Source organism: Chanos chanos, chromosome 10, assembly GCF_902362185.1.
Source record: "Chanos chanos chromosome 10, fChaCha1.1, whole genome shotgun sequence".
Classification (NCBI taxonomy): Eukaryota; Metazoa; Chordata; class Actinopteri; order Gonorynchiformes; family Chanidae; genus Chanos; species Chanos chanos.
The window spans coordinates 6,350,841-6,375,840 of NC_044504.1; the positions used below are offsets into that span (position 1 = coordinate 6,350,841).

Consider the following 25,000-nt stretch of genomic DNA (forward strand, 5'->3'; position numbering starts at 1 on the left):
CTGCTGTAGGACATGAACATGGCAAACCATCACATGATGGTTCATCTGCCATGGAGGTCACTGTTATCCCTCTCTCTCATAGATAGATAGATAGATAGATAGATAGATAGACGGACAGATAGATAGTTATACAGACTGTGCACCTTTGAGACAAAGGTGCACTCTCTCTCTCTCTCTCTCTCTCTCTCTTTCTGTCTCAGTCTGTCTGTCTGTGGGTGCACAGTAATAACCTATCTAAAATTGCCTTTTGTGAGCTGCGCTAATCTAATCTAATCTGTTCTGTCGAAGAATAAAACAATGCGATCAGTCCGATAATATCCCGCATCCGCTGACGGCTCGTGAGACACAGAGTGACATTGCGTTAAAGCTGGCTTTGGAGGTGTTATCACGACGGTTTGAAATCAATATTGCTGAAGACAAGAGGCTATCCCAAACCATCCAGAGTTTCACTCAGTATTCCCCGCCGAGAGGAGAGGGAGGTGGGGCCAAGGTAAATGCTGCGACAATGGCACGGTCTGCTTGCAGCATACGAGACTCATCTGAGGGCATGTGTAGTTTGGACACTGCCACTACCAACCGATCAGCATTTTCTCGGGAGCTACCTTGTCTTATCCGGAACGCCTTTCCGTGGATACGGTTCAAGAGTACCTTTCGAACAATCAAAAAGAGCAGCATTTCAATAAAATAAATGCTACACCTCGAGACCTTCGGCATGTGGCAACAAAAGCAATTACAGTGGTTCGTAGTGCTCTAGTAAACTCTTCGCTCCCATAGGAAATTATACAGAGCAGAAACACACTTATTTTAAACTAACAACGGCATTTCTCAGCTGTACTATTTTAAATAGACTCAGAAAAACACTAAGCATGTGATGTGCGGTTTTCCAGCACATTCCAGGCCTGAAAGTGCATAATAGTCTGTATTTGCCTTTTTTCCACCATTTCCATCGTTTTACTAAAGCGCCGGGCTGGCTTGGTCCTACAATTAATAATTTAAGTCCAATTCAACCCCCCTCCCCTTTCCTCTCCGTTTCGTTCCGATCCGAGCCGGGTCGAACCGAAGCAGAATCGCTGCAGTCAGCTACAAACACCCCATCAGGCGGCCGCAATGGGCGCGGAAGCCAGCTAAAAATAGCTCCACGAAAATCACATCAGCCCGAAGACTACTGCAGGCTCCTCACTTTTTATGTAATGGAAGAGGTACCGGTTATGTCATCGATTCCATCAACTCTCGGCGACTCACTGCTGTTTGCGGAACAGATGAGGTCCCGGGAACATGTTAATATCTCTCTTTCACTTTTATCCTCCCTTAAATGAAGAATGATTCATTGAGCAAAGGACCGCTCTACCGTTAACGTAAATTCTCTCTCTCTCTCTCTCTCCCTCTCTCTCACTCTCTCTCTCTCTCTCCCTCAATTTCTCACTGTGCGGGTTCTCAGCAGAGAAAACAAGAGAAGGCAGTGGTTTTTTGTGGAGGGGAAGTGAACTCCAGTAGGTTAGACTGGGTAAGGTGAAGTGTCAGGCTAACTTCCCACCACTTCATTCTGGCCGTACCCTAAAATCATGAAAGTAGTATTGACATAAATAACGTTACTATTGTTAAGGAATTAAACAGCAGTCTGTGAAAAGGATGGTTTTAAACAGTTGCACTGTTCAGGATGGTTTAAACAGTTCAGAAAACATGTTCGTTAGTATTTCAGAAAAAAAGTAGGGACTGAGAAGGTAGGGAAGTGAAAAAGAAGACGAAACAGACAGGAATACTTTGGAATACGCTGATGTTAGAATATTGGAGAGGGGCGGGGCTGGTCGCGGGTCTTCAACTGTCCAAACTTTACACAAGCTGCCTAACAACGCCGTACTATGCTGCGCGTGCCAATCTGCATATGTACGCTTCAGAACACACACACACACACACCACGGCCTCCAAATCTCACACCCAACTGCCCCAACAACGGCCGGAGCCACAAAGTCAATCGCTAATTGACCATTTTGTCATTTTGGGTACGCCATAAGGAAACTCTAATAGTAAGTAGATTTTGAGCAGGTCAATTAATAATACTCACCTTACAGATCTGAAAGTTCTCCGACACCAACGTTTCCTGAATCTCGAGCTCCCGAGGAGTCGGTGCTGCAGTGGGAGTCCCGGCCGCGCTACCGCACGACGGTGAGCCACCAGTATTAACCGGAGAGGAGGTGGTCAAACCATCCAGCACCTTTCGGAACTTCTTCATTTTGCCCCGAATGTCTTACTATTGTCCGAATATGACTTAAACAACCTTTGGAATATGAGCCGCTGCGGCGGTTAAAACGACATAGGAGAAGCAGGCTGGAGACCCCCTGGGGAATTGAAAGACGGTTTAGCACCGGTGGCTTCTTGATCCCACTTCTGCTTTTAAGTGCAATTTGGAGTGTCAAACAGGGACCTCATCTTCTACTTAAAGACTGATGTCCGCAAAACAGAATCGGGGAACCGTCTCTTTCCAAGCGCTGAAGCAGAGCCAAAGGCAACAGAGAAAGCGTGTGGTGCGCGCAAAGGTTTATTACGCATTAAAGCGTGTCTAGGGCTTGATAAAAACTAAGAAACTTCATGTTACTCATGTAGGATGGAACGCTATCCAGCTGGAAACGCAGTCTAAAGAAGCAGAATAAAACAATTACATGATATCTCATTCAAATGTAAAGAGTAAAGCGTTTACTGACGGATAAATATTCAAAATTAAATCTGACTGAGCTCACCTACTGTTTTGCTCTGGAGCCACCGGACTCCAAGTGAGGGGAAGGGAGAGAGCCACGCCGCAGCGAAACGCTGCTGTCTTCCTCTAACAAAACAACAAAGGCAGAGACAAGTAATAAAGCGTTTCACTGAGACAGAAATACACCTAGTTTAGGGCTGAAGGGTAAAGATGATTTGTCCCTCATAAATGAGCAGTCATGAGGGAGGAGAAGAGAGGTGGTGAACAAATCCTGCGTTCTGGTGTGCAACCCTCGTCTCGCACCCTCAGTCTCTCCTGCAGTCAAGCGCGAGTCGCTGTCCACGGTACTGAAAGAACAAACGCGCGAGGGTCCCGCCCCTCTCTTGTTGCTTGTATCGTCGTCTGCCCGCCCTCCTTCGTCTCGGATTGGGCAACGTGCTTTAGAACCAATAAACTGTGAATGGTGATTAAAAACACAGATGAAATCAAACTTCGTCTGCTTGTTCACCAGCGGAACAAGCCCATCTGCAACCAAAAAGCCTCATCCCTCAGCGAACGATAATGGCCTGTGTGCGTAAGAGTAGTGTGCGTCCTGAGTGGTCGCACAACTGGCACGACAACTGCTTGCGGGCCGGTGCTGGCCCTGCTGAAGTTGGTAGCGAGCGGTACACGTAGCAAAACGTGCATGAGCACGGTTAGGATTGACTGGCTTATGCACGCTTTCTTCATTATTTAAGGTCGGTGCTTCGACAACTGAGGGATAAATGGTCTTACAACCGCGGCAACGCGGCCCATTTATTTATTTATTTATTTAATTTGGCAGACACACTCTTACACCGAATTTCTAAACCAAAAAGGGGAGACGACACGTTGTGGGGAACTTTGCACGCTTCCTGTATATATACCATGATACGGTCGAGGGCCTCGCGAGGGGCGCTATTGTGTACAGTTCCAGCGATCTGCCCTGAGAGACTGAGTCTCGCGGATGCAGATTGCATAAGCGCTTACATCACTGGCCTCCGTTCCCCACGGCCATGCTTACCACGGAGCAGAGCTGCGCGCTGTTCTACCGTTCTTATGTTGTGTTCTCGGCAGATAGAAGTCAGGAAAGGAGGACGGATAAGTTGAATATGCCAGCTACAATCTACTCATTCATCACAAAATCAGGAGTCAGGAGTCACAATACTTTTAGTTATGTGTTAATGCCAGCCAAAGTCTTTTTATTGATCGTTTAAGTTTAAAAATTTGATAGTGTATTTCGATAATGCTTGTGATGATGATGAGCAGGAGGAGGAGGATGAGGAGAAGAATGTAAACAGTCAAGGGTTGCCTGTATTACACTGCAAATAGCCAACAATATTAAAGCTGGGTTATACCACACAGTTCAGCGCAGAGTCATCCAGGTCCTGCACACTCTAGGTCAGATGTGTCTGGAAAATGTTTTTAGTTTCTTGGTTTGAGTTAGGTTTTAAGTCAGTTTGAGTTAACTGCCATTCACCTAGAGCTGACTGCCTCTTCCTCTTTACAGAGGCGTGTCTGATTTTCTTACTTTTACAACTGTAACAGAAACTGTTAGTGGGCGCCCATGAATTTCAGATATGTTTTCCCCCTACTTGTGCTCGGAAAAGTGTGCCAAACTCCGGAGAGAGTGAAATGGTTCATGTTCGAGTTCAAACATAACATCTGCGTTCAATCCATCTCCAAATGAGTCAAAAAGAGAAACGTACATGCACGACATACTACAATCACTCCTTTTTTTTATACTCTATCACGATTCAAGATTGTGTGGTGTAAAAGAACTCAACCGGGATGAAGGGTTTTTTTTTTTTTTTTTTTTTTGTTCCACCCTCTGTCGCTTGTTGGATGTATTACAGAAGAAATCCCCTCGTTGAGAGGATTGAGGGGGGGCGAGGAAGAAAGCAAAATAATCCTCTTCATCGCTCCCTCGGGGCAAACAGCATCAGAGATAGCGGCGCTGCCAAGACAACAGCGGCAGGCGCACGCCGCACGGCAGGGGAACCGCACTAATCTTCAGCCTCGAACCTGCAGACAAGGATTAGGAGTTGGAGCGTCGTTAGGAGTTCTGGTGTAAAACGCAATTATTGAGTTGTGGAAAGGGATCGTGTGGTCTAGATGAAAGGCTGACTGTTTTTTGTTTTTGTTTTTTACTCACCGCACGTACGATCCAAACAGATCTGGATTCGGCGTGTGTTTGTGTGCGCGTTTGTTTGTTTGTTTGTTTGTTTGTTTGTGGATGTACTCATGTTTTCTGGAGCCTCCTGTGTAAATTTCAAGTCACCCGCAACTGTTAACAACAAATGCCATATGATTATCAAACCAGTCTAATTCAAACAATGACATGACAAAAGACAGTGTATAGATTTTTTCACCTGTTTCCAGACTGAAAGCACAGGTGGCAATTACATTAGTCTGTTAGCCTCCCTCTAATGCTCCTGCTACTGATGGGACAGTAGTGTTAATTTTGAGTTTATGCAGAAGCCATGGCCAACCATTAGTGTGACGGTCTTGAGTATTTCTGAGGGATATAACTGGGCTTCATTTTAAACATGGTCTTATGTCAATCACACCCATGCTTTTAATCAGAGATTGCATCGCATGTTTGAAAACAATTGGCTCCGAGTCAGGTAGAGACTGAAGGGTCAGTCAAAGTGGGGTGCATATGTATAGGCTATATCAGGAGTTGATGGAGAAGGTGAAATACGCTAGTATACATGTGCATACATGTCTTCTTAAAATCAATACATTTCAAATGATGATTTAATCTCCATTTGTCTATCTATCTATCTATCTATCTATCTATCTATCTATCTATCTATCTATCTATCTATCTATCTATCTACATATAGTTAAAAGTTGTAAGCAGCCACAGGGAAGGTTCATGGGCCAGATCATTTTTAATGTGATCCTCAAATGCTAATGAAAGCTGACATACCTGGTAGGTGAAAAGCTATTTCTGAACAAAGGGCAGTGCTGAATACTCAGACACACACACACAGAGAGAGAGAGAGAGAGACACACAGAGAGAGAGAGAGAGAGATTACCCCATTACGTGAACCTCTGAGCCACTCCTGGATACAGGACACATAGGGAAACCAGAGGCATCCTTCACTTTGGATGATCAAATCTGTCAACCTTACGTATTCTTCACCCCCATTAAAGAGATTAATTTAATTACTACATATTTGTGTGTGTGTGCGTGTGTGTGTGTGGGCGCGCGTGTGTGTGTGTGTGTGTGTGTGTGTGTGTAACAGAGTTACATTGTACTTTTTGAACAAATATTTCACATACACATATATACACATACTTCACATATGTGTATACATGCATATACACACACATACACGCACATGTTTTATTCATATATTCACAAATGCATTTTCATCTGCCAAATCAGAGAGAATAGCAGAGGCTTCTTTCTACACTCCTTTTCAGACGGAGAAAGAGACAGAGAGACTTCTTTCTAGAACATTCCCATTCTCACAAGGACACACGCGACAGCTGTCAGGGTCGTAAATCAACTCCTGGGTTTGGTTCAGCTGAATATGATTATTAAAATGTAATTGTCAGCTCAAGCCTTTGTCTGCCTGTCCTTCTAGCTGCTTCCCAGCAACAATCAGGATCTGCCCAACCCCCCCACTCCCCACCCCCAATCAAGGCCTTCGACAAAAAGGGCAGCGCTGCGAATGACGAGGCATTTGTGTTTCAATTAGGCAAGATATGAGGAGACTGAACTGGATTCTGTTAATTAATATGTCATACTGTTGCTAAGGTGACCGTACCCTTATGTGAATAGGAAAATTCGAGCGATTCAGTTTTTGGACGCAAGATGGATTATTGATCTCGACCTGATCAATAAGATAGAGGATAGCCTGGTCTTGAATGTGCACAAAACACACACACACACACGCACATACACAAACACACAGCTACAAATGAATAATGATCACCGATCACTATAGTTTACCAGACTGATAAGAGATATTGTTCTGAAATCTATTCAGGGAGAGAGCACAGGGCGAAAAATGATTATATCCGTAAATCAATCCTTAGTGACGCTAACACTGGCCAAATATCGCCACTCACTCATATGTAACTATCCTTATTGCTTTTCATTGAGATTAAACCAAGCCCCAAATTCATCAAGGAAATTCTCATTTGAGGAAGAAAAATCATTAAAACTACACACATATCTCAGGCACAAAGTAAAAATTCATCTCTTTTTTTTCCTCTTGGTGACAGCTTGCATTTTTGAATAAAGACTGTGTGTTATTTAAAAAGTGAGGCCATATCCATTGCTTTATATATGAAGTTAGGCCATATTTTGCTTCAGCCTCCCTCTACACTCTCTAACGAAAAGTTAGTGTAACTCACCGTGTCACGCAGAATCCTCTAGCTACTCCTATGTTCTGGTATATATCGACCTGTTCTTTTTTTTTTCGTCCCGCTTTTTTGGAGAGGACATTGTTTTAGTCCATCTCTCCTGAGGAGTCAAGTCTTTCCAAATCTAGAAGGTTCTCTGACAGAGATGTACTGAGAAAAGGGATGAGACCTTTATCATTAAAAAAGCGAGAGACAACAGAATGTTGAAAGGGGTGAGGTGAAAGAGAGGGAAAAACGAAAGATGAAAGAAAAAGCAAGGCGAGAGTAGATCTAAAACAGGGTAAAACGTATGAGGAAGAGAAGTTGTAAGACTAGAGTGAAGAAAAGGAAATTCAGAGTATTAAAGAGGAATACATACATACATATATACATACATACACATATACATACATGCATACACATACATACATACATACAAACACATACATAAATACATACATGCATACACATACATAAATACATACATACGTACATACAAACATATATACATACATGCATACACATACATAAATACATACATACGTACATACAAACACATACATACATACACACAATCATATACACTCGCACAAGCATAACTTGAAGATGACTTGTTTGATTGAAAAACTGACTAAGGTAGGGACAAACACTGATGTGAGACTTATTATGAACCAATACGTCCAAAAGGGCAAATATGCTTCTTAAGGACACAGCAGTAGTACAGTAGCCAAACAAACAAACATCAGGACCGGCCACACAAACGCTCGTAATGTTTATGTTTCAAAATGAGTGTGTTTGGACAAAAGAGCAGTTTTTTATTTAAACAGTCCAGCGTCACTCTTGATCAATACCCACACTATGATCCAGGTGGAAGAGGTGAGAGTGATTCAAAGCTGACAGGTCGGTACCAGCGAAGACGGCCGATAATGGTGTGGATGTATGAAACGCCTCACAACTTTGCCACAGATGTGAGCGTCAAGGCAGAGGTTACTGAAGAGAGTTAGGCACAAGAGTACAAGATGTTTTGTCATAGCTGTAATTAAGTGTAGATAAATGGAAACCGGCCCGGTAATGCACAGTATTCAAACACGAATGGGCACTGGAAACCCGGGGTCCTGTTCGGTTCAGTGGATAAAAGAGCCTTCTTTTCCCTCCCATGCTGACGTTTGACCCGGGCTCCATTAACTCTGATGGCCTATATGCCACTGAATACCACACTGCCTGGACTGATGAGGACTCCATTAAAGCAATACTTCCAGGTCCAGCTCGCTAAAGGGAAGAGTGTAATTGAAATCAATCAATTAAAAAAAAAGACGGGGGGGGGGGAGGCGGAGAAAAAGAGAAAATCAGATCGGCATGGTAATTGAGTAACGCTGGCGGGGGAAAAAAAAGAGGTGGAGAAAGTTGGGGGGAGGGGCATATCCCAGGGGAATCATTCTGATTTGCATATAAATGGGTTGGTAAACGCACCCCCGTCATTAACAGGGCGCTTGATTGGCTCAGTGGAGGGGGCTATGAGCATCCTATTTTGGCGTGAAAACACCATGTTTAAAGTCACGCCTCACACATGGGTAAAAAGGCAAGGGAAAAGAAATATTCCTGTAACCGGAGGGAAATAAAGAATAAACAACCCTAAAGCGTACTTGAAAACAACAAAAAAAAGAAAACAAAAACAAAACAATTAGAATGAAACAAAACAAAAAAGCAGCTTTTAAGGTCGAGACCCTATTTGTCCAAGACTGCACTCTGGGCTGAGTCAGAGAAATTATAGAGGAGTCAAAACAACATAACAACAGAAAGTTGATTTGATTGTTTTTTTTGGATTGCTATTTTTTTGTTTTTTTTCTTCAAATGTTATTTTGCCTCATCAAAGAAAATCGGTTTTAAATGAGTCCCATCATTTTGAATGTTGTAAGTGGTGGTTTGGACACACACCATTCTCACTCATTCCACAAATTCCTGATTTCCGCCACAAGTTTAGCTCTCTGAGGATATCTCACATGCTCTTCTAGCATTGCCCGGTGTAAGCAGGCCTTAGGTTACCATGTTTCCTGTCTTTCCAATCATGTAGCTGCAACAACACAAAACGTCAAACATGACGTCTGATTCTAACAGATAAGTCTACGGTTTCATATCTGGTGTGGAAAGCAGGTAGTGTCTTTGACAACATTTCCTAATCTACCCAAAACTTGAATGAGGGAGAGGGGAACTCCCTTGTCTATGCTCTGGTTGCTAATCCCTTTGATGTGACAGATTCCGGCGACAAGGCCCCTGTAGATGCTGGTACCTTTGTTAAGGTAAATGTGTTACTGTTCAGCGTTGCATTGACTTTGATCAGTCAGGGGATGTCTAAAGAGTTACTGGGCGTATCGTGGCAAATTGTATATATGGTAGCTATCTCATGTGGATCCCCTCTTCCTCTGTAGTGTCAGTTTTAGGTCTACACAAGTGATCACCAGAATATTCTATGGGTGCATGTACTGTGAGACTTTTTTTTTTTTAACAGGTCCAGGTAAGAGTAAAATAGACAGGCTCATTTAGAGAGAGGAAGAGAGAGAGAGAGAAAGAGAGAGAGAGAGAAAGAGAGAGAGAGAGAGGAAGAGAGAGAAAGAGAGAGAGAGAGAGAGAGAGAGAGAGAGAGAGAGCCGTTTCCATTCTTCTTATTGGATGTGAAGCTCTCTTTTGAAGCTGGCCACTTCAGACTCTTAATGTAGGCTCAGCCAAATAAACCACATCAGACCTCAGATGAGAAAATATTAAGAGACAAACAGCAGTGGTTACACGTCCACCAGAGAGTGGTCAGGCGTGGCTGGTCTTCAGGCTCTTTACGGTGGGCTCAGCTCACTATGAAAGGATGGAGAAAAGCAGAACATCATTTGGATCTCTCTGTCTGTCTGTTTTTTTCCCCCTCACTGTTTATAAGAGGAACAATGCGGCAGTCTACATGCACTGATTGAATTAGAGAAATTCATCCAATGTAGTAATCAACCTCTATGCTTCAGCATCTCAGATCTTCTCCTGTTACTTTGGATTCTAACCAGAGGACATACTTCAGATTACGGATCACAATATTCAGTAAAGAAAAAGGGCATCAGTCACATCATCATCATCATCATCATCATCATCTTTGTCATCTTTGTCATCTTCCTCATCCCCATCATCATGAACAATTTAATCCTCTTCTTCCTCCTCCTCTTCATTACCATCATCAATAATAACTCCATCCTCATTTTAATCTTCTTTATCTTCCTTCACCTCATCATCAGATAGATCTTCTTCTTCATCCACCTCTTTATCGTCATCAACCGTTTAATCTTATTCATCATCATTATCATCATCATCATCTCCATCAACTTTGTCTTCTTCTCCTTTTTCCTCTTTGTCATTCCTCTCCACTAATGGAACAGTCATGATGAAGAGAAATAAGCTGACATCTTCATCATCGTACTTTCAATTCAACAGGATTTTTGGCATATGCATTTACAACGTAACAACAGTAAATCTGCTCAACGGCGGAACAGAGCAACCTCGATTCTTTTTCCCTCCCATCTTCTGTTGCCCGCTATCTCTGTCCCTCTTTTTGTGACAGTAATCCTACAGGGCTGCATTGTGTGTGTTTCATGGTGTGAAACAGGATAACTATGACTAAGACTCTCAGAGGAATGAACATTTCTCTCTCTCTCTCTCTCTCTCTCTCTCTCTCATGCACACACGCACACCTAAACTAGCTCACACACACACACACACACACACATAAGCCTGACACCTGTCATCAGCATGACACAGCCAAAAGATCAACATCAATGCAAAAACATGACATATGAATGTAAACATTAAGTCAGAATTAGTAGAAAGTCTTTAGATTAAAAACAGCATCACGGAAGTGCAGAACAAAAACATCAGCAAGACAGACTTAATACAGACTACATTAAGCTTGTGTCTAGTGTTAGTGAATGACTCCCAGCTCCCGGCAGGAGCAGAGGTATCTATTCCAACCCTGATGAGGACACATGTACCCCTGTGAGATTTGCTATGGGCCCCTGGTGTTTTTCCACATGCTCACCTGGTCAGTCAATTTAACCAGTATGTTCAGTGTACTCTCCTGACATGGATCAATTCAATTAATGCCATCAACTCAATAGAGGTCAAAATGTAAGTAATCCTAGAGCCAACTGAATTCAACGTTGACAAACACAGGACTTAGAAATAAAACTTCACTGGCCTTTTCTGGCTCGTCGGACTGGTCTAGGCAGAGATAATGAGTTGAGAATAGATTTAAGCACTCATAAACATATCAGCACAATTCACAAACTGCCTCTGTTCTGCTTGTGGGATTAGTCGTCTAGACAAACCAGAGCAAAGGCACAAGGCTCTTCCCTCTTCATTGTCTTAAGGAATTCTCTTCAGGTCTATTTTCTACAGTCAAAACTTTTGCTTATGTCTACAGTTATGATTGTTTTTGCTTGCTACAGTGATCTGGCAAGAAGCTGATTCCTGTCATTTTCTCAAGAGTACGCCGATGTTCTCATTTATCAGCACTGGAGAATGGTGCTCGGAAACTCGGAGATGTGTGTCTTTGTATGTGCCTATAGAGTGTGTGTGTGTGTATGTGCGTGTTTAGGTGTATGCTAAATTGAAGACGTAACCTTGTTTGACCCATGCTTCGAGAGGCTGACCGATTGATTTAAATGGGGCCTTCATCGGTTTTCTCAATTCCTCCCGTCAGTGTAACGGGGTGTAAATTCCTCTTCCCCTGCAACTGTCTCTCTCTTCAACCAGATGTTTGTCTCAGTGTACATCTTTCTGTTGCTAGGTAACAGGGTTGTGGCAAAGTGCAGGGCCTTATGGAGGACTGGTCTTACGAGCGACGGTTGATACCAGACGGCAGAGCGGCTAATGTATTGTGTGAGAGAGGACTCAGCAAACACTCGCGGAGAAATGGGCAATGTTTTTCAGAAATGTCACCAACCACAAAACACCTGCCCAATCCAAGCCATGTTTGTCATTCAAGGTCGCAGAAAAGTGCTGTTTTGGCTGGTTTTGACTGCACTTAGTCTAACAGGGATTGAAATATACTGTAATTCCTTTTCAGTCTGGTCCATTATGGACTACGCAGACTACAAATAACAACCATGTTTTTGGAAAACACATAGAATGACCTCCTGTGTTTAAATCAATATGTAAATTGTGACAAACTGTTCAAGAGACATGTTTCAAGTTTAAGATAAGCCTCTCTAATAACAACTAAGCTCCACAGGTCTACCACCTGGTTACAGTGGTCTTGGTAATAGCTATCAGTGACTGAACTTCTTAGTTTTTAGCTTCTGTGCTAACATTCACACATCTCCAACAGTAAGCAGATTGCTCATACCTCAATATTGATGTTTGTTTAAATATTAAGTTACTCGATTATCTTCTCTGCTCACAGTACCCACCAAGAGCTTGGTTTAAATTACTTCACCATGACAACCCAGAATATTATCTTTATGTTCCTAATTTCGTTAGGCACGTGCTATGAAATACTGGGAAGTCCAAAGATTTATTTTGCAGTAGTAGAACCACATAAAAATGAATAATTTTTTTTTTTAGTTTAGAGATCTGCATTTATGATGAGACATTCTCGTGGAGTTTTTAGATTCATTACGCATCCTCTTCTGGTATCCGTCAAGCGGTGGGGCCGCAAGAACGCAGCGGTTTCTTTGCCTTATCAGTTTTTCACCCTCTAGGCAATTTACTGGCACACACAGGAATCCATTACAAAAGCCTTCATCAACATTTGTCTTTTTTTTTTTTTCCTCCTCCCTCCTTCCCTGCAGGCGTATTCTTTTCACTTTTAAGTTTTTTTTTTCTTTTTTTTTTTTTTTTGCAAATTATCGCTACAAGAGAGCATCTGCACAAAATGTTAGGAAGAAAAAAGGAAGAAAGAAAGAAAGATGGAAAATGAGAACAATCATTCAAATCTGCCGTGAACTTTTAGCCATCACCGCTGCCTTCTCTTCTTCACTTTAAAAAGAGCAAAAGAGTGTGACTGTTCAACTTAAATGCCAATCAGTTGATTAGCAAATGGAAAAATGCATCTTTGAATGGCGCTATTTCATGAAGTAGAGGGAAGGCTGCACTGAATGAACTTATTCATCAGTTCAATTCCTCCCTCAATTATCGTTCATAGAGCAGATGTTCCAAGATGTTCCACTTCACATTCTCCCTTGGTACAAATCCACTGAACATACAAAATTCATACAGTAAGACAGCTCTCTGGCAGATTAGCGTTAGCATAGCAAAGCCTGCAGGCAGAAACAACTCAAAAGTACAACCCCCAGAGTTTGGTTCATTTCTACTGACTATAATGAGCGATGTTTATGATGAATTTCCTTTATCTTGGCGTGTGGGCGTAGATGTAAATGTTACTAAATCAGTGAGACATGGCATGAAACCAATCGGCGAAATAAACTATTTGGTTTTCGAGTGTTCTCTTCCACCTCCACTCCCTGCAAGGAATACATATGAAAGCACATTCTAGTCCATTCTACATTCTACTCCTCGTGAAGACCTTCCATCATTCTTTTGGGTTAATTGTCAATCTGAACCACTGCTAACGTCTGACCTGACATGAAAAGCGAAAAAAAAAAAAAAAAAGAACATTGTCGTCCTTGCAAAGCGACGTTTCGCCACTCCTCATCCATCCCGTCACCCCTTTAACATCTCCGATAAAAATCTTTATCCCACAGGGCTTGGCTCCACGGGTGGAAATCATTTTTTTACCTCTGGCATGCTAAGCATGCCGGAGGTCATGGTTAAGCTGTATCCCCCAATCACTTGCTGGACTGTGGTAATGACTAACAAGAAATGGGGAAGCCTGCATTGCTCATATAAATCTAACATGCCACCTCTAGTTCCCACACTATAAATCAGACTGGCAGATCGGCTTGTGTCGCCGTCTGTGTCTGTGTGTGCGTGTGTGTGTGTGTGTGTGTGTGCGTGCGCGTGTGTCTGTGTGTGAGTGTGAGTGTGTGTGTGAGTGAGCACATGTGTGTAATTGTGAGGTCTAGCAGCCAGTGTACTAAAATAAAAACAAAAATCTCGCAGCAGGAATAAGCTGTTGTGGAAATGTACATCAGTTGATGTTCAATTTCATTTAAAAGCCTGCAATCAGACAGCTATGTGTCTGTACCCCTCTGAATATCAGTCTGTATGTGTGTGTGTGTGTGTGAGAGAGAGAGAGAGAGAGAGAGAGAGAGATACACACACACACACACACATATTTATTTATATATTTAATTTTGCATGATACTACAGTTCTTTTAGACCCCTACAATGACATCACCAGTGAGTGAAGTTAAAAAGTAAATTATTCACAGTTTCTCCATTATTTACAAGCCAATAAGTCCTGACTGATTACTATATTGATCAGTTGGTCAAACACCTGATTGTCTGATTGATTAGCAGACTGGCTGATTGACTGATTGATTGACTGATGAGTTGGAAAATCATACAATGAAGTCAAACACATTTGATCTTCTGTTTGAGCGGTTCACGGAGGATAAAACCGTCTGTCTAGATGTCCTGATTTCAAAATGACAGTCTACGGTGAGAACGCAATCAAGGGGGAAAGTGATTCAGTTCATGTTTGGTGTTCAGTCAGATTGTAATTAATCTTTTAATCCTGTTGATCTGTGCTCTTGTCTAATTGGGTAAAATTAATGTGGAATGTCTTCTCCCCTCTGCACACAAAGCAGCCGCAATAATATCTGATCATAGATGACTAATACTCATCGTTTAAAAGAAACCAATTCAGTATGTGAGTCATGCCAATTACACATCTGCATCAATTTGTTCAAAATTATACTAGAACGCAATATAAATATTAATACCACTTATAAAGTGTAAATGCTAAAAAGTTATGTAATGTAACAGGAAGAGTTCTGTATTTGCTTTCTGTCCTCAAAAGTAGGATGCAGTTTGATGGTAGGAACTTCTTTTCACAAAGAGAATGAATGCTTTCTGTGATCTGGGGTCATAACTCAGCACAAATCATTCCTCTAGCCCTGCGCATCGCTTCATCTTTCTCTTCTCTCAATCTCTTTCCTTCCTGATTGGACATATGGCAGCTCTACTGGGTAGAGCGTGACACCAGTCTGTCACCAGTTTGTCACCTCATCTCACACTCTCTCTCTCTCTTTCTCTCTCTCTCTCTCTCTCTTTCTCTCTCAAACATATTTCCTATGTACAAAAACACTTCAGGCTCTCACACAGAGTGCACAACAAGGGCAAATATAAAAGCCAAAGCATTTGAACCCCTACATCAAATAATTGCACCATCCATTTACTCATTCCAAAGCTGTTCCAATTGGATGGCAAAGCAGAGAGAGAGAGAGAGAGAGAGAGAGGGAAAGAAAGAGAGAGTATGAGACGAGGGGATGTTTGGGGACCGAATGACCTTCCAGCTGCCGTAATGACACCAAAGCGAAAAAGCACACTGGTTTCCCCATCTTTCCGGAGATTATGTGATTTGGTTGGAAATAAGGAAGAGGTAAGCCAATCCCCTCCCAGAAACATGAGCTGTCCCATCCCACTAAACAACTTATTCATCACCATCATCATAGCATCTGCCCAACTAAATGAGGTTAATGGATTCCTGCTTTCATTATCATCCTGCGTCCATACGCTCTACACTGTGTTTGCAAATGTATATGAGACACACACACACACAGAGACAAAGAGAGAGAGAGAGAGAGAGATTCCATGAAAAGGGCTAATAGATTGCTAGTTTCCTAGTAAGAGTATCTGTGCACTTCCTGTTCCCAGATTCATGGGCAGCCATCGCGTGCTTATATTGGAAAAACAAGCTCACCACCAGTACGGTACAAAATTCCCAGTGGGTCATGCTATGGGATTTTGGTAATGTCATTCTTGGCATCTGCTGAAGGGTCATGGAGGCTTACCAGTATAAGAGACAGAGAGAGAGAGAGAGAGAGAGAGAGAGAGAGAAACAGAGAGAGGTTGTACTTTGTTGCTATCCTTCCATTTGTTCTATTCTGTTCTGTTCTGTTTTGTCCTGTTCTCTTTCCTTCGCTTCTCGCCATGCCCACAGATTAAGACTATTTCAGACTAACACACACCAACACAGCCTGAAGGCATGTCGGCTTGCTGGTAGATAAACTCGACACAGTGCTCCCCACGGGCGGTCACTCACCTCCGTTTCATTGAACACACAGGATTTGCAAAGTACCTTTCCACTGAAAGGCTCTCTTAATGCTTTCAGTCAAGCATGAGGGTCTCGCCGAGGCCTGATTGGTCAGCGTCCTACACTGAAGGCTCCTACATCACTGTCATAAATAGGAAACTTCTATTATCCGTTTCATACAATTAGAGGAGTTTCCAGTTTTAAATATTAACAAATTAACCCTTTTAACCAAGATTGAACAGTTAACCAATTAACCGATAGATAAACTAAGCTGCAGATGTAAGCTTACAGTTTTAGACAAACCTATGGATGTTGATGATAAGAATGTTTTTCCAAAGTTTTCCATGTTCTTCACATTAACACAAGCCAGTGGATGAGCTGTAATTGCACATCACAAGCTACATTTGCCACCTTTCAAAATGCTACAATAATCATCATTTCCTATACATTTAATATACCTACATGTACTAATATAGATGTGTGTGTATATGTGTGTGTTTGTGTGTGTGTGGATTATCTAGGCTTAAGGGAGAGGGATCATAAGTAAAATTGTCAAATTTTGGCCCTTTAGACGTTTATGGCTGAGCTGTGCTAAGACTGGACATTAACATACACAAAATGTTTTTGTGTCTTCCTCGCAGCGAAAGTGTCTCCTTTCAAAATGACGGCATGCCAGAGGGAAAAAAAAAAAAAAAACCACGCTGGCCAGAGAACTATGAGTACAAACAGAGGAGAGGAAGAAAAGATGAAACATTCATTAGACGTAAAAGCTGCCCGTTAGTGCTTTCAACTCAATGTCAGCCAAAATAAAAAAAAAAAAAATGCTCATCCGTTGTTTTTGTTTTTTTTTTTGGTTTTTTTTTGTCCATCACGCTTTATTTATCTTTCCCACCCATTCTGTCCGTCAAGAACAACTCTGTTTAATGGAAGGATCATCCTTTTTGACCTCTAGACTCATCAGATTTCCATGCTGCCTCTAAGGCCAAAGGATGGATTACAGTAGCTTTGTGAACATGGCTGTGAAAACGTCCATGCTGAAGACCATTCCCCTGACCTGCAGGTCCCTCAAAGATCATCTTACGCTTCAAAGTTTTCTTCAATGGTTAAATTACAAAATCATTTCATATGTAGTTTCTCAGGGTGTAAATACTGTGGTGAAGAGCTTAGAAAAACCTAACACAAAGTGACCATTCCACATTTCGCTCTTTCTCTGTCAGTATTACGAAAGATGAATCACTCACTATGATTGCTGATGGTTCCTCTCAGATTTCCCAGAGATCATGCTAACAGGATATATGTTTGCATTGGCCAGCAGAGTAAGGACTTACTTCCCTGAGAACTTGAGATGTGAATTTGCTTTGGGCTTTTACAAGGACTGTGTCAGATGTCGTTCAAACCCAGTTCAGACTTGAATTGCTGTTTGGACCTTAGACTCTATGTTGGTCTTGTCTATAGTAACAGCTAAACCCAACCCAAAAATCAGCAATATAAATGACACACACGCACACTTACAGCTGCTTGATAAACTGTGTGAGAACTGTGTGTATGATAGAGAGAGAGAGAGAGAGAGAGAGAGAGAGAGAGAGAGAGAGAGGGAGGGGGGGGGTGATATTAAGGTAACATGTTCCCTTGGGCAAGGAAAGTCAGTGCATTCCTCCATCATTCGTCTACACTATCTCTCCCCTGTACTGCCATCAGGTCCTTGTCACGGGGGGCCGGGGTGACATGTTGTTATGACACACACTAAGAGTCTCAGACTCCTGAGAGAAAGAGCAGTGACACACACACACACACACACACACACACACACATACTCGTGCTGAATGACAGACTTTGGAAAGAGTGACTCATCATAAAGATCCTGTTGCTTGACCCAGTGCAGTCATGATTCAGCAACACCGTGGGCTCAAAAACAACTTGACTGAGTTTTTAAATGGAGACACGTACAATACTGCATCAGAGTAACGCGTGAAACTCCAGACGTCTCAGCTTCTGTTTATTTAAGGTCCTGAGGTCACTGTGACTGGAACACACCCACACACACCCACACACACACACACACACACACACACACACACAGAGGGAGGGGGGGACTCTGAGGGAGTCAATGGCATCAATCTGAGCGATAATTAGAAGCCATCAATACCAGTGAAAAAGAGAGGAAGAGATAGTAAGAGAGATATAGAGAGACAAAGAGAGAGAGAGATTGGTGAGATGGAGAGAGAGAGAAAGAGAGAGAGAGAGAGTGAGAGGGAGAGAGAGACAGAGAGAGAGAGAGAGAGAGAGAGAGAAAGAGAGAGAGAGAAACTGTGACTAAAATAGAGGAAAATTAGTGAGAGAGAGAGATTTACACACTCACACCAACAGGAGAGGAACCAGACTGCTGTTTCCTCTGGCACTGCAGAAGGTTCTCTGGCAGTTTGGGCATCCGTACAGTATTTGGGCATTTGTGCAGTATTTGGGTATTTGTGCAGCATTTGGGCATTTGTGCAGTATTTGTGAAGTATTTGTACAGTATTTGGGTATTTGTGCAGCATTTGGGAATTTGTGCAGTATTTGTGCAGTATTTGGGAATTTGTGCAGTATTTGTGCAGTATTTGGGACACAGGCACATGTAGTGATGGAGTGAGAACACTGTGTGAGTGTCCTGACCTCTTTTACTTTCAACTGAATAAAATAAAAATCAGCTCCCTTCAGCAGTGTGTTGGGTGGTCTGGATTCAGCGCCTCCATGCCACGTGTATAGAACATTCTGGATGAAAAAAAAATGCGTTTGTGCTGGATTCAGAGGAAAAGACCAGAACAACAAAGGGGCAATGGCTTTCAAATGAGGACAGACCCTCTTCAACGTTCTCTCACCCCCTCCGTGTGTGTGTGTGTGTGTGTGTGCGCATGAGTGCAGAGGGTAGTCGTATCCTGGTCTAATTTAATACATCTGACCATCAGGTCCAGAAATAAACCTCCACAGCTGAATGTACAGACTTAATAGAAACAGGCAATACGAAAGGGCTGCAGCTTTCAGCTCTTACACACACACACACACACACACACACACACTGACCCCACCCAATACGATAATAAAAGCGGCTATCACCAGCTTAATCCTTTCAGCTTTTCTTCATAACTGTTTTCTGTTTCTTTCTCTCTAAAAGAATTTGACCTAAAGATTAAGACAAATGATTTACTGACACACATATGAATAAAATCAGTTTGTATAACAGTCAAATGACAACTTTTATTTTTTTGTTCTTCCGTGCCATGAAAGCTTATTAAGTTTAATTAAACAGCGTATGGGAATGAAAGAGGTTCCTGTCCTTTTATGCGACTCTCTCGCTCTGGACAGACCCCCCCCCCCCCCCCTCCACTTCCACTCGTTAATCGATGGCAGTCCAGTGTGAAGGGTGGGTGTCTGAAGGTGAGACCCACAGTCGTGGCTCCTAACTGTCTCATTAATCAGCGGCTGGGGGTGGGGTGGTGTGGGGTGGGGTGGGGTGGGGTGGGGGTAATCACAGACAGGTCCCAGTCCAACATGCTGGAGCAAAAAAAACCCTTCTGTCGTTGCGTTTTGTTTTCTTTCTTTCTGTATTTTATTCATTCATCTGTGTCAGTCTGGACCAGTCTAGTACCATCTTTGAATATGTCTGCATTTATAAACAATTAGGTATTACACTTACATTACACAGGCTATAGGTAAAGGTGAATAATTCTTAAATGTATTAAAATAATTCTTCTAAAAGTGTCATGACCATAGTTTTGTCCAGCCATAATGCAACCCTGCCCCTTATTTTAAACAATGATATTTTTTCTCAGACATTATCTGTAAACTCATTCTCAGTTTCTGCTGTTTGTTTTGTCATTGTGTTGACCTTGGGTAACCGTCTATGTGCAGGTGCTTATGAAAGTGGATGGAAAATATGGCTGTTATGCAAAATGCAGAACAGAAATTAATTCAACTGGTCAGCTCCAATTTTAAATACGGAATACATCTGATTTTGAATCTATGTCATGTTTGGTTGAGTCTACGTCAGATAAAATGTAAAAGATAGCTAAGAAAGTGGAGACTGACTGTGTTCTGTCATAGAACAAGTTCATCTTTCTGTGTGAATGTCAAAGCGCACGAATGTATCCCACAAAAAGATCCAGTCACGACACTGACCAGTACAGTCCATTAGACTTTTACAACTATTTGACAATCACTTGAAAAAAAAACAATCTTCTGGATTTTGCCCATCACAAAGAAAAAACATTCATTTAAGACTCTTGTAGCAGGAAAACAATTGTTGTAAAGGGAAAAAAAAAGCATTCATACACAGAACATTCATAATGACAAAAAAAAAAAAAAATGGAAAAGAAGACAAAAGTTATATGAACAAAGAGGGCAAAAATATTTTTTTAAATGAGGCAAAACCACACTCTCTACAGCTGTATTTCTTCTTCACTGATGACAGGGGGAAAAGAAAAACATTAGAAGTAACCTCACTGGCATGGTTTGAATTTTGCTCCCGGTTCAACATCACAGTTGAACCGTTTAGTTCCAGGTTTTGCACCCAGATTATAAAACAGGAGACAATAAAGAGGAGGCTGGTCCCAGGACAGTTCTCCCTGGCCTCTCTAGCTGTTGGAATACTTCATTAAGATTCAAAGGGCCCTCCGAGATGAAATGACAGATCCCTTTATATGGAGAAGCCAATAAAACATTCTCTATTACAATCCCATTAGCATGTATATTTCTTTGGCAAGGTGCATAAAGCCTATAGTTTACAAGGATTTAGAAGGACAGCCATCTGGAAAGGGTATAGAGTGATGCAGAAAAGACACTCAGGGCTAGGGGCTGAGAGAAAGAGAGAGGGAGAGAGCGAGAGAGGGAGGGGGGTATGTGTCTACATATGAGAGAATGGGAGATTTTTTTTTGACTAAGTAAATTTGGCATATTTGGGGGGGGGGGGGAGTAAGCAGTCTATGACAATATTTAAAAACTGAAAAAAGGGAATACCAAAGCTAAATGACTCTTTAATTTACTGTTTTCCCTTCATCTCGAATGAAACATCCTGGCTTTGTTGGTGAAACCTGCTCTGTGAGCCAATACGTACGTGTGTGCGTGTGTGTGATTATTGCGTGAGAGAAAGAGAAAGAGAAAAAGAAAACTTTTTGTGTGTTTGCTTTTTATTTATCTCGTTTAAGTAGCCCAAAGTGGTGCCATGACCCATGACAAGTGTGTTTATGTGTGTCATATCTAGTAGCACTAAGAGCTGGCATGTTTATGTGTGTCTTTGTGTTTCTGTCTTCTGTCTGTGTGTGTGTGTGTTCACAACCCTCAAGAGAGGGTCCCAACCTTGTCCCAACACCGGTGCAGGCTCTGGCTCTACTAATCTGAAGTGACAGACTGACTTCCAGCTCTCTTTCTCTCTGTCTCTCTCTTTCTTTCTCTTTCTCTGTTTCTCTCTTTCTTTGCCTGCTTCAGATCGACAACACGTCAGTCTTTTATTTTTTTAAATGATCAACTTTTTCTCTGTAAAGACCAACTATGTCAGCTCTGAGAGCAAACACATTGAAACATATTAAATCACAAATCAAATAAGAACCTCAGTCAATTATCTGCCACAAAATACAATCAAATCATTCAATCAGTTCATGAATCAATCAGTTAAAATCATCATCTCAGATGCATTTTGTCTGGCATAGTAAGAAATACACTCACACACACATACACAAACACACACATTCAGTTCAGTGTCAGTGCTTTATTGCTGTAAAAGGCTTCATTTTTACATCCACAAACACGTGGTCAGTCAGTCCATAATAAACCAGTCACCTAAAAAACAAGATTTCCTCACAAGCCTGGAGAGAGCAGAGAGCCTAAAACCAGACGCTCTGTATTATTAAACACAAAACAACCAGCGAAAGAGAATGAAAGTCATAACACCACTGGACAGTCAGCTGAGACCCAAAGCACCTCACTGACGGCCACCTAACAACTCTCAGGTACTTTTTTTTTTTTTAAGTAGATTTCTTTAAATACTGCTAGAAAGAGAGGAGAGAGAAAGTGTTTGGTAATACAGAGGAGAAGAGAAGAGAAGAGAAGAGAAGAGAAGAGAAGAGAAGAGAAGAGAAGAGAAAGATGTATTAGGAGATGGTTAGGAAATGGTTTGCGCATGAATGTGTATGTCTGAGAGTGTGTGTCTGAGAGAGAGAGTGGGAGAGTGAATGAGTGAGTGAGAGAGAGAGAGAGAGAGAGAGAGAGAGAGAGAGAGAGAGAGAGTGTGTATTCTGAGGGTTTTTTGGGGTAGACACTAACCCATTGGCACTAAAGCGGTTCCTTTCTGGAGTGAGGATCTCAGTGACAGAGAGGAGGAAAACAGGCAGTCTCAGGTAGAGCAGCTCTACTGTAACAGTCCTAAAGCTCTCGGCCGGGGCCCCTTTCTCAGGCACAATGCTTCGCACTCCACGAGCTCATCTGAGTCTCTCTTCCAAAAGAACCAAAATCATACCTCCGCTGAGAAGGGAACACGCAAAGGTGGACAGAGGGGGAAAAAAAGAGAGAGGAGGCCAGAATGAACGGATAAAAAGGAAACAGCGAGTGATTTAAAGGTGGATTAAAGGCAAGCTGACTCTGACACCCTGAAGACAAAGAGACAAAGGTAGGGAGAGAAAGAGAGAGAGAAAGAGCGAGGGGGGGGGGGGGGGGGGGGGTTAAGGAACATAGTGAAAGAGGGAGAAAATAGAATCTAGAATTAGGAAAAATGAGTGTGCAGAAAAGAGAGAGAGAGAGAGAGAGAGAGAGAGAGGATGACGAGCCCTCTCAGAAGTACATGTCTTGGAAGAGGTTCTGGCCCATCTCGATGTATGCCTCCTTCTCCTGGGCGCTCATCTGGGCCACCAGCTCCGGCCGCTGGCTCACCTCCCGGTAGGAGAACGGACGTCCCCCGACCATCACCACGGGCTCGTCCCCCACCTCCTCGAAGTCGTCCTCCTCCTCCTCCTCCTCTTCCTCCTCCTCCCGTCTCCCCGCCCTGAGGAGGGACGACGAGGCGGCGTGGGCCGGGCCCCGCATCGGGGACTCCTCGTCCGACTCGCTGGTGTCGCTCTCCGAGTCGCTGGGGTTGGCCGCCGACGCCGTCGCCATGGAGACCGCCGCCCCGGGGGCCGGGCCGGCTCCGCCCCTCTTCTCGTGGATGAGCAGGGCGAGCATGACCTCTTCGTTTTCGTCTTGCGCCGTGCCGCGACCTGCCGCGCCTTCCTGGGCTTCTACCGAGTCCTCTCCAGCTACACAGGCAAAAATTTAAAAAAATAATAATAATAAACAAATCAATAAATTAAATAAGAGCCAGGTAAGCAGAGATAACACGCCAATGCTACGCAGGTAGGTTTACCATAACAGGTCAGCATTACTAATGTCACGTTACTCGAGGCTAACAGAGATCTTACCACAACAGAAAAAAAGACTTAGAATTTAATAATACATAAAATAAATCTTGATAAAAATGAGAATCTAAAAATGCTCCTTTTCTGTTAAAGGTCAGGGAGTACCAATGCGTATGTAATGAGATTCTGCAGAGACTAAAACTCTGAGGACCAACGGCGGTCCAAAAAGAGACAGAATTGAAAGAAAGAAAGAACGCAACAGAGAAAGAGGGAGGGAGAGAGACAGAGAGGGACACAGAGAGAGAGATGGGGAGAGAGAGAGAGAGAGAGAGAGAGAGAGAGAATTGGGTTCCATACGGTTCTTGAGCGTGTCGGCCTCGCTGTAGGCTCCCTGTACGGTGCTCTCCGTCAGCCAGATGGGCCTCTCTTTGGGGGCTTTGCTCTCCATGGCCTGTCTACTCTGGGAGTCCTGGTCCTCCATGCTGATGACCACGTTCTGCGTGTACAGGTCCGCGTACGACGGCCCCTTCGACTGCCACTGCTCGCGTTTGGGCATGGCGCCCGCCGCCGCTGCCGCCGCCTGAGACGCCCGCTCCCGACTGCAGGGGGGAGGAAAAGGGACAGGTCAACAGAAACCTCTAACAACCAGCCACTCCATGTTTGATCAGAGTCCACTGCCTGCCTATAGGACGCTGAAGCCACTCTGGCATTAGTTTAGAGACGGAAGCGGGATGTGTTTTTGGAATGGTAACTAGGAATCGGTTTGATTCCAAATTTGGGAAAGCCACAGCAACAGAAGCTAAAGTAATACCCAATACAACACAAAGAAAAACTGGCTGGTTCACCATATAATCTGCTTAATGGATTGATTTTACAGTCAAGTGTGAAGTGGCATTCCTGTAATACACAAGGAAATCTTTCTCTTGAAGAGAAGCGTTCCTGTACGATTTCTGTTCTAGGCCTAATAGAACACACTTGATCTTATTACTGAAGGAGCCCTTCGGGTCTGGACTTGGCAGAGATTAAATTTATTTGGCAAGGCAAAAAAAACAAAAACAAAAACAAAACAAACAAACAAAATGCCTGCCTAAGAAGCAGCTATAACCATGAGGTCTATCCAAGTACTGTATGTACATAATATAACATGAATCTTTATTGGCCAGTTCAAAACCTTTGCTGGGTAGTAAATACAATTTATCGGGATTTTTTTTTCTTAAAAAGTGCAGGGACAGGACCATAAAAAGTAAAAAACTGTGTTTTGATATTATGAGTATCAGAACTGACAGGGGTGGGATTATAAAATGCAGCATGCTGATTGGTTGGTTAAAGAGGCAGACCTCTGTTTCAGGGCGGGGATTTCAGCAGGCTCAGGCTCCAGGAGGT

General features: G+C 42.8%; 2 protein-coding genes across 3 annotated transcripts in view; both read right to left on the minus strand.

Moving 5' to 3' along the window:
* The window catches only part of stxbp5l (syntaxin binding protein 5L), a 126,015-nt gene extending 123,785 nt beyond the window's left edge, over nucleotides 1–2,230 (minus strand). For both annotated transcript variants that reach the window (XM_030786490.1, XM_030786489.1), the window contains exon 1: nucleotides 2,063–2,230. In XM_030786490.1, the coding sequence (XP_030642350.1) occupies nucleotides 2,063–2,230 (168 nt within the window). The remainder of the gene's footprint in view (nucleotides 1–2,062) is intronic.
* Nucleotides 2,231–22,967: 20,737 nt separating this feature from the next.
* The window catches only part of gtf2e1 (general transcription factor IIE, polypeptide 1, alpha), a 12,950-nt gene continuing 10,917 nt past the window's right edge, over nucleotides 22,968–25,000 (minus strand). The window contains exons 3-5 of the mRNA XM_030786947.1: nucleotides 24,955–25,000; nucleotides 23,975–24,216; nucleotides 22,968–23,518 (exon numbers count right to left, since the gene is read on the minus strand). The exon at nucleotides 24,955–25,000 is cut by the window's right edge and continues 156 nt beyond it. Coding sequence (XP_030642807.1) covers nucleotides 23,055–23,518; nucleotides 23,975–24,216; nucleotides 24,955–25,000 — 752 coding nt within the window. The 3' untranslated portion in view covers nucleotides 22,968–23,054. The remainder of the gene's footprint in view (nucleotides 23,519–23,974; nucleotides 24,217–24,954) is intronic.